Here is a 9,916-nt window from a genome sequence, read left to right as displayed (position 1 = left end):
CTCTCTCGCGCTGGGGGTCAAACGAGGACAGCGGTGGGTGCGACTAACCAAGGACCCTTAGTGGTGTGAGCACGCTTCTTTTATGCCCGGCAGCTAATCAGCGTCAGCTGGACGCAATCAGCGTTAGCTGCCGGGCCGTTTCCAGGGCGACGCTGATCCTCGGTCGGCGCCTCGCCACATTTCCCCCCCCAAGCGTCGACCTGGTAACCGGGCAGCTCCTACAGGAACCTCGGGACGATAGTAGGGGTGGGAGGGAAAATATCGCCTTATAGTCCGACCCATACCGACTGGAAGACGGACTGGAAAGGCCGGCTGGAGGACGGAACTGGATCGCCGGCTGGCACACTCCTGGTACACTTTGCCGGCTGGCATCCGAACGGGACTCCCACCTGTGCAGCGCTCCATGACGGCTGGGCCGCATCTCCTGTCGGCTGAGTAGCTCGGTCGGGCGGCTGAGTAGCGGTCTCTGGCGGCTGGGTAGCTCTGTCGGGCAGCTGGGCGGCACTATCTGGTACCTGGACCGCGCTCTCGGTCGGCTCCACAGCATCTTCTGCTGGCTGGGATTGTCCCTCCGCTTGGCGCCATCGATACCTTTGTCACTCTCTCTTCGTCGTCCTCGGTTTCCTCCGGGTTGGACGCTGATGAGGAGAGCGTGTCCGTCCCTCGATGGACCCAGGAAACACGTACCACACGAACGCCTGCCGAGTCGGTCTCTCTTTGCCTGCATTCTCCACCAGTGTAACGGGGTGAGAGACACGACACAGACAGGAGGGGTGATAACAACAACCCCACTGGGGCATTTATTGCACAAATCCACAATAAATAAAATAAAAGGTTTCACCCAGGGTGCTCGTAACATAAAGTCCGCGCTCGTGCAGTTAGGTCGTTCACGCTCGTGTCTCCCTCGCTGTCCTCTCACTCTCTCGCGCTGGGGGTCAAACGAGGACAGCGGTGGGTGCGACTAACCAAGGACCCTTAGTGGTGTGAGCACGCTTCTTTTATGCCCGGCAGCTAATCAGCGTCAGCTGGACGCAATCAGCGTTAGCTGCCGGGCCGTTTCCAGGGCGACGCTGATCCTCGGTCGGCGCCTCGCCACATTGATTATAACAGATTACAACTTGCAAAAAAAAGATGCACTGTTACCTCAGCAAATATCCCTAGTTAAAGACCTTGGCATTAAATTGGGCAGCAATGTCTTTTTAACACCACATCTCAAACGTCTTAGAAACATTGCCAAACTGCAGAATATTCTTTTTATTTCTGATGTAGAAACAATAGTTCATAGATTTATGACTTCAAGACTTGATTACTACATAGTGGTTGTCCTGCATCATAATTAAACAGATTAAAGCTGGTTAAGAATGCAGCTGCTAGAGTTCTTACAAATCTAGAAACTTTGACACATACCACCAATTGTATCTGGCTACCAATTCATTAACGTATAGCTATACTTCTAATCACTTACTAAGCATTAAACTGTTTAGCTCCCGCTTATCTAACAGAGCTTCCATCATGCTACAACCCATCACGCTCTTTAAGATCACAAAACTCCAGACTTCTGATAGTACCTAGAATAACTAAATCAACCAAACGGGGTGGAGCATATTCATACGTAGCACCTAAACCCCACCTCCCCACCTCATGATACCCATCTTGAGGCAACCACAGATGATGCCTTCTCAAATAGGACCACCTGGTGTTATTCCCCTGTGTGAGGCTGCGGACTGACTGAGCACCATGTCCGACTGATACCAATCCAGAGGAAACTCAACTCAACATTATTTACATAGAGCTTTTTACAATTTTCATTGTTACAAAGCAGCTGTACATGAGACTTATTGACTATAAGTAAAACAATTAAAGAAACTACACATTGCACTAGCACCAGCTGATCTTCGCGTGCCATCATCGTGCGAGAGCTGGTGGACTTCATATGCCATCCTCCTGCAAGATTCTGTGAACTAAACTGATCAAACCAGCTCCAGCTCAGGTAATCTCCGTTTACAACCAAGAGCAAAACTGGACCCTTGTTAGTTTAGTACTAATACTAACTTTTGTTTATATTTGTCTTTCTTCCTGTAAAGCTATATAAATATAATTGAGTTGTACGTTCAGTTACTGTTAGTCAACTATGACAAAACATAAAAATTGTATGAGATAACCTCATGCGCACTATGTTCCTCACCTTAATTCCTGGAGCACCATCTCGGCCTGGAGGACCGTCAGATCCTGGATTTCCCTACAAAAAAACACTCACCTTCATTCAAAAGCACAGCCAGCCTTATAATGTTATCTTATAATTTCAGTACATCAAGTATTATTATGACATGAGGTGTGTGTATAACTGACCTCTCTACCAGGTTCTCCAGCAGGTCCCGTGAGTCCAGGAGATCCTACAGGTCCAGGAGGTCCGCGGTCTCCAGGTCCACCAGGAGCCCCTTGTTTGCCGGGTTCCCCCTGTCAAACAGATCAATATCATTCTCATCGTGAAACATAGATCTGTTTCATCAACGTGTCTGTCATTCTCTTTACACTGAACAGCTGGAAAAAGTCTTCCACATCTCCAGGCTATTATAAAAAAGTATGCATGACCCTGAGAACTTACAGAAGGTCCAGGTAAACCAGGAAAACCTCTTTCACCACGCTGTCCTGGAAGTCCAACGATACCACGCTGTCCAGCCAGACCTGCTGGACCCGATGGACCATCTGGACCCTGAGAGAGGACAGGACAACCACTGAGTTGATATCAAATCCTCATATAACATCTTTAGGCTTTACTCTTGACTCTTCTGACACTATTTTCCCTTTGTATTTAATATCAGGCTAAGTAAGATCGAGTTTAATCTTGGAAATTGATGGAACAGGTCAAAACACTTCACTATCCCACTGTTTCCAGCAAGTTACAGCAAATATACTACCAGACAGAAAGGTCAGCACTGTGTTTAATGTACATACAGGAGGACCGTCTTCACCGGGTTCTGCCTTCTCGCCTGGGGGACCGGCCGGTCCACGTAAACCAGCATCACCCGGTCTTCCAGGTGGACCACCATCACCACGCACACCCTTCGGTCCATCTTTACCTGGAGGACCAGCAGGACCAGCGGGACCTGGGTTACCCTGACAAAATCCACACACCGTTCGCATCATCAACTGAAACTACTTGTGATATACATATGGATAAGATATTTGGATTTATTATTATTAAATCATTAACATAACTGCTTTACACCATTAACTGATGATAGGAACTTTCCAAGAAATCACTATAAAATTAACATTGTACATTTTTAATGTTCAGTTCTGTAATGTTGTAGTATCAATATACAACCCACTTATTTTGAAATATATACTGAAAGGAATGAAAGTTAAATTCTGCTGGCTAGAAATGCTTAAGTTTTGATGAGATGAGAGTGCATATTATAAAGTAAAGGAAGCCCTGAAAAGACTGCTAAGCAAACACAAAAATGTGAATAATAATATCAAGCAAGATGAAAGTGGTATTGCTCAGAAGCTCTTTTACCCTCTCATATTCAACATAAGCCTAAAGAATGCTGTGCATTTGTGATTTAAGTATAAAAAAAAGATAAAACCAGTCTTCAATTTAAGGTACAGTTGTATTATAAATTCTTTAAATGCAAAAAAAAGTCTTGACAATAGCATATATTCGGGCATTCGATTTGCCATGAGAATACAGCGGATCATACCATGGGTGGTGTATCAGGCTTTTTTGGGGGGGTTGAATATTGCTACATCCCTAGGAGAAATCATTAAAATACTTAAGAGATCTCAGCTGTGATATGAACTTTAAAGAAGTGCCGTGTGAGATGTCTCACTGTGGAATCCACAATGTGTGTCAAATGTCAGAAGACAGCTTCCATCATGGGAAATGTTAATCATTGTATTGGAAGTGAAAAGGACTGAAAGAGACTTACATTGGGACCCGGTGGTCCAACTCGACCCGCAGCTCCAGGGAAACCCGTAGCACCCTACAAAAACAAACAAAAACATTACTTTCATCATCTGTAACAATAAAAAAAAAAAATCAAGCTTTCATTTGTACTTACAGGAGGTCCTTGAGCACCACGAGCCCCCTTTGGTCCAGAAACACCAGTTGGTCCCTGTAATCAAATTAACAGTGTGATGAAACACAAGCTGACGACACGCAATCAAACGAGAGCAGTGTGTTGAATGACTGAGGGTTACCTGAGGACCTGGAGCTCCAGAGGGTCCCTGAGGTCCAGGAGCACCAGCGTCACCCTTCTGTCCACCCTCACCCTGTTCCCCTTTGATACCAGGCTGTCCATCTACACCCTACACACACCAACATGTAAAGCTCTTGTGCATTACTCAATCATGTGCAAAGTGAGATTTCAAACAAACAATATGTGCTGCTGGTCCAAAGACAACAAAGGAAATGCTCAACAAACAGATTAGATTGAGTTAAATTCAACACAATTGGTTGAGGAGGGTTTCCAGTTCCCTGCATGCTTTGCACGACAATGCATTAGCGGTTATTTTAGACTGTGGTTTTAATATTCTTTTTATGTTTTGTGTTTAGGCTTGTGTAGACCTTAATGTCTTTTGTGACACTGATGAGTGGTGTTATTCTGAAGTCATGTGAAAGTCAACATGTTCAAATTTAGTTTAAAGGAAATCAATGCCAAAAAGCAGGAGTTATTCTGCCCAGGCCGTGGAGATCTGCTCGTGGAGATCATTCAAACACATTGATCAGGTCATCCCAAAGAACTTCATTAGCTATCAACCTAAACAATATTAAGACATTAAGACCTGATGTTGTTCACTGTGGTGATATTTTTTCCTCTGGGCTGGTGTTGTGTAATAAAACATGTCAGTGAAATAAACTTCATCAATGTAAAGCATAAATGTTTACTCTTTTAAGACACAATTTTACCCCTATCTCCTCTTTAGAAAGTGTTTATATCACCTGGAACTGTCCGCTTTTGTTGATCATTCTACTCTGTATTTAAGCATAAAAATGGAATTTAATATCAATTCATTTTAATGCCTTCAGTTAGACAACCAAGACATTTGGGTGCGTTCTTCAAAAATAACATGTTGTGATATTCCTTGTTTTATGTGTCTGTAGAACCATTGTCAACCAAAACTCATTTCACACAGAAGGACTTTTAATCGGCGACAAGTACATATATTAAGCATGCCAAATATTTCACGAGCTTTGACGTGTCACCGTCTCTCTTTGATCGCCTCTTTGATCATGCACCATGCGTGATTCTCACTCGAGTGAACAAGCACCAATTTCCCTCATATTTCGGAAATTTGTCTGTGATGTCTCAAAACCTGCCAGCGACTAAAAATTGGGCTAAAATCACGCACTCAGCACTCAGTTTGAAGTCGGCATCAGTTACACTACAGGAAAAGCTATAACCTGTCATCTATTATTCCTTGCTTCCTCTCAACTTTACTTTTTAATTTTCTCTTGCCCCTTGTACAGTTTGTAATGTTCAGAGATTGCCAGAGGCATCTTTTCTTTCAAAACAGTATTTACAAATTTGACTTGTGTAAGAAAATACATTTGTGACCTGTGTGATTGCATAATGAGTCAGAATGAGCACTGGATTATTTGGACTACATTCAAAAGAGTGAGGTTTTCATAAAACAAGGACAATACTGTAAACCCTTATCTAGCGATCCCAATGCTCATTTAATGAGAATAAAAAAATCAAGTGCTGGACTTTGATGTCAAAAGAGCTATTAAGAAACAGATCGTGGGAACTGATATTATAATAGTTCTTAAGAGTTATATGAAAACGATATTGAAAGACAAAACTTAAAAACACCTGTTTTTACACGAATTCATGCAGACATAATTAGTTATATTATAAGTAAATGTCTGGTTGGGGAAAACATCTAGGGGCGGTTTCCTGGACAAGGATTAGTTTAAATCAGGACTAGGCCTTAGTTAAATTTGGATTTTTAAATCCATTTAAGAGCTGTGGGAACGACGCAAGCGGTCTCGTATCTCTCAGGGAGGAGATCGGAAGCATAAAGAACGAGCGACAGTAGTGTACGAGGACCAGGTCTAGATTTTATGTTATGTTTTATTATGTTTGTGTGGCCAGCAGGCGACCGTGAGGGAGCTGACAACATTTTACTTTCGTTTTGTGGTTTGTTTATTTTATTAGAAGTTGTTAAATGTTCACCGGTTCCCGCCTCCTTCCTTCATTACTTGGAACTGTGTTACAACGTTTCTCTGCTATTTTTCCTTTTGATTTTGATTTTGACACGGACGTTGACAACTGACAGAGGACGTTTCTCACGTGAGTCTCATAGCGAGAACAGCCAAGTTCAGCTACCGCAAAGCCCTGTGTGAATGTCTGCCGATGGAGCCGGATTTTTTTTTTTTTATATATATATAAGATATAACTGCATTATCTTGGCATTGTAAGTACATTATTTTTTTTTGAAGCATACAAAATATTATTAAATAAAATGTTAGTGGGACTTTTAATGCAGCTTTATTACACCTCCATGTAGGTCAGCTCCCCCCCATCATGTGAACTCTGGCACCCCCTAAGGGGGTCGCGGACCCCAGGTTGAGAACCACTGGTCTAGGACTAGGGTTAAGCACTGTCCGGGAAACCGCCCCCTGATGTCTAACATTAAATGACATCCTTATATACAATACAAGAAAGAAAAAGATAAACATCAATGTTTACTACATATGTTTGCTTTGTTTGTGCCAAATCCATTGGTATTATCAGTGATTTTACTGTATATTGTGGTGACTTTGTTCAGGAACTTTAAAAAATTGTAAAAAAAATGTAACTTGATTTATTTCTAAATTGACTTTTCTGACTCTGTTGATTTCATTAGTTTAGCGCTGTTATTTTTTTGTCAGATTCCAACAAAGGTTTTTTTATAGAGAAAATGAAAATAACAATAACACATTTTTGAAAGTTTGATCATTGTCACAAATCGAGTGATCGAGTGAATGATTGAGTAAATGAGTTAAAGAGTGAGTGAGTGATCGAGTGAGTGATTGAGAGAGTCAGTGATCAAGTGAGTGATTGAGTGAGTGAGTGATCGAGTGAGTGAATAAGCGATTGAGTGAGTGAGGGATTGAGTGATTGAGTGAGTGAATGACCGATTGAGTGAGTGAGTGAGTGAGTGAATGAGCGATTGAGTGAGTGAGTGAATGAGCGATTGAGTGAGTGAGTGAATGAGCGATTGAGTGAGTGATTGAGTGAGTGAGTGAGTGAGTGAGTGATTGAGTGAGTGAGTGATTGAGTGATTGAGTGAGTGATTGAGTGAGTGAGTGATTGAGTGAGTGAATGACCGATTGAGTGAGTGAGTGAGTGAATGAGCGATTGAGTGAGTGAGTGAGTGAATGAGCGATTGAGTGAGTGAGTGAGTGAATGACCGATTGAGTGAGTGATTGAGTGAGTGAGTGAGTGAGTGAGTGATTGAGTGAGTGAGTGAGTGATTGAGTGAGTGAGTGAGTGATTGAGTGAGTGATTGAGTGAGTGAGTGAATGACCGATTGAGTGAGTGAGGGATTGAGTGAGTGAATGACCGATTGAGTGAGTGAGTGAGTGAATGAGCGATTGAGTGAGTGAGTGAATGACCGATTGAGTGAGTGATTGAGTGAGTGAGTGAGTGAATGATTGAGTGAGTGAGTGAGTGAGTGAGTGAATGACCGATTGAGTGAGTGAGGGATTGAGTGAGTGAATGAGCGATTGAGTGAGTGAGTGAGTGAGTGAATGACCGATTGAGTGAGTGAATGACCGATTGAGTGAGTGAATGAGTGAGTGAGTGAGTGAGTGAGTGAATGAGCAATTGAGTGAGTGATTGAGCGATTGATTGAGTGAGTGAATGAGTGATTGAGTGAGTGAGTGAGTGATTGAGTGAGTGATTGAGTGAGTGATTGAGTGAGTGATTGAGTGAGTGATTGAGTGAGTGATTGAGTGATTGAGTGAGTGATTGAGTGAGTGATTGAGTGAGTGAGTGAGTGATTGAGTGATTGAGTGAGTGATTGAGTGAGTGAGTGAGTGATTGAGTGAGTGATTGAGTGAGTGATTGAGTGAGTGATTGAGTGAGTGATTGAGTGAGTGATTGAGTGATTGAGTGAGTGATTGAGTGAGTGATTGAGTGAGTGATTGAGTGATTGAGTGAGTGATTGAGTGATTGAGTGAGTGAAGGAGTGATCAAGTAAGTGAGTGAGTGAGTGAGTGAATGAGCGATTTAGTGATTGAGGGAGTAAGTGAGTGAGTGAGTGAGTGAGTGATCAACTAAGTGAGTGAGTGAGTAAGTGAGTGAGTGAGTGAGTGAGTGAGTGAGTGAGTGAGTGAGTGAGCGATTGAGTGAGTAAGTGAGTTAGTGAGTGAGCGATTGAGTGAGTGAGTGATCAAGTAAGTGAGTGAGTGAGTGAGTGAGTGAGGGAGTGAGTGAGTGATTGAGTGAGTGAGTGAGGGAGTGAGTGAGTGATTGAGTGAGTGAGTGAGGGAGTGAGTGAGTGATCAAGTAAGTGAGTGATGGAGTGAGTGAGTGATTGAGTGAGTGATCAAGTAAGTGAGTGAGTGAGTGAGTGAGTGAGTGAGGGAGTGAGTGAGTGAGTGATTGAGTGAGTGAGTGATCAAGTAAGTGAGTGATGGAGTGAGTGATTGAGTGACTGAGTGAGTGACGAGAAAAGAGGACCAGGTCTAGATTTTATGTTAATTCTAATATTTATGTTAAATGAAATCTAATATCTGCATTTTCATATATGTTCAGATGTGGCTTACAGAACAGGTATTTTATGTAAGATTTGTGTTTCATCACATCACCCTTCTTTACAGAATGACCTGACTAGAAAGTTTTGTGCTGGTAGATGTGAGTTGTAATAACAATGTGTATCAAATATGACACTTACAGGTGGACCAGCAAAACCAGCAGGACCAGGAGGACCGGTCTCTCCTCTGTCACCCTGTGAAAAAACATATGATGCGTAATGTATAGTCACGATCATCACTACAGTATGTACAGTATTGATGACAGTGATAAAATGAGGTACGTACAGGACCTCCGCGGCTACCGGCAGCTCCAGAGGGTCCCATGGGTCCAGATTCACCCTGACAAATCAAAGAGCATTAACTGACAGAGACATCACAAACATTAAAACATGAAGAGAGCATAAACGCTGAACATGAGTACCTTCTCACCGTTGGGTCCAGCGGGACCAGGAGGACCGAGAGGACCAGTTAAACCCTGTAAAGACACGAGCAGTGTGTCCCCGTGAGTTCAGAGTGCTGATGTAAAACGATAATAAACATACGGTGGATTATTGCTGGCTAGAAACACAGCATTAATAGAGAAAAACTGAAATTTATAATTTTAATGTTTAATAAAATACTATTTTACGTTTGTTTCTCTCTCCTTTATCTAAAATGTGTGCTTTTCACTGTGAGTGCGTGTCTGTCTGTGTGTGCGCGCGCGCATACTTGTCTGTGTGTCCGTCCATGTGTGTGTGTCTATGTGTCTAAGTATTTGTGCATATTGTGTGTGTGGAGCGTTTGTATGTGGGTGTGTCTGTCTACTGTGTTTTCACCTTTTTCTTGTTTTTATAGGTATTTGACTTTAGTTGTTTTGCTTATAGTCAATATGTCTCATGTACAGCTGCTTTGTAACAATACAAATTGTAAAAAGTTGAGTTGAGAATAGAAATAGGTTGTCTGTGGTCTGTGTGTTGCAGATATTTCACTGGGGTCTCAAACACAAAGGGAATATTACTGGAGGACATTGTGAATCTTCTTACTCTTGCACCATCTTTTCCAGGTGCTCCCTCAGGTCCTTTCTCACCATTGTCTCCCTGTGAGACACAGAAACATGAATCGCACATATACATTATAGAAGAAAAACATGCTTTTAACTCCTTGAATTTGACTTAAGTGTACTCTGTA

The 9,916-nt window shown here is 42.4% G+C and overlaps 1 protein-coding gene across 6 annotated transcripts in view; it reads right to left on the bottom strand.

Annotated features, from left to right (window-relative positions):
* col2a1b (collagen, type II, alpha 1b) overlaps nucleotides 1-9,916 on the bottom strand; it is a 72,698-nt gene that overhangs the window by 8,986 nt on the left and 53,796 nt on the right. For all 6 annotated transcript variants that reach the window (XM_056734340.1, XM_056734342.1, XM_056734343.1 and 3 more), the window contains 11 exons: nucleotides 9,772-9,825; nucleotides 9,171-9,224; nucleotides 9,035-9,088; nucleotides 8,890-8,943; nucleotides 4,204-4,311; nucleotides 4,065-4,118; nucleotides 3,933-3,986; nucleotides 2,956-3,117; nucleotides 2,606-2,713; nucleotides 2,350-2,457; nucleotides 2,186-2,239 (listed from right to left, as the gene is read on the bottom strand). In XM_056734340.1, the coding sequence (XP_056590318.1) occupies nucleotides 2,186-2,239; nucleotides 2,350-2,457; nucleotides 2,606-2,713; nucleotides 2,956-3,117; nucleotides 3,933-3,986; nucleotides 4,065-4,118; nucleotides 4,204-4,311; nucleotides 8,890-8,943; nucleotides 9,035-9,088; nucleotides 9,171-9,224; nucleotides 9,772-9,825 (864 nt within the window). The remainder of the gene's footprint in view (nucleotides 1-2,185; nucleotides 2,240-2,349; nucleotides 2,458-2,605; nucleotides 2,714-2,955; nucleotides 3,118-3,932; nucleotides 3,987-4,064; nucleotides 4,119-4,203; nucleotides 4,312-8,889; nucleotides 8,944-9,034; nucleotides 9,089-9,170; nucleotides 9,225-9,771; nucleotides 9,826-9,916) is intronic.

The sequence above is a fragment of the Triplophysa dalaica genome, chromosome 21 (assembly GCF_015846415.1).
Source record: "Triplophysa dalaica isolate WHDGS20190420 chromosome 21, ASM1584641v1, whole genome shotgun sequence".
NCBI classification, from domain to species: Eukaryota; Metazoa; Chordata; class Actinopteri; order Cypriniformes; family Nemacheilidae; genus Triplophysa; species Triplophysa dalaica.
The sequence above is the reverse complement of the archived record's forward strand: the minus strand, read 5'-3'. Positions and strand labels throughout refer to the sequence as shown.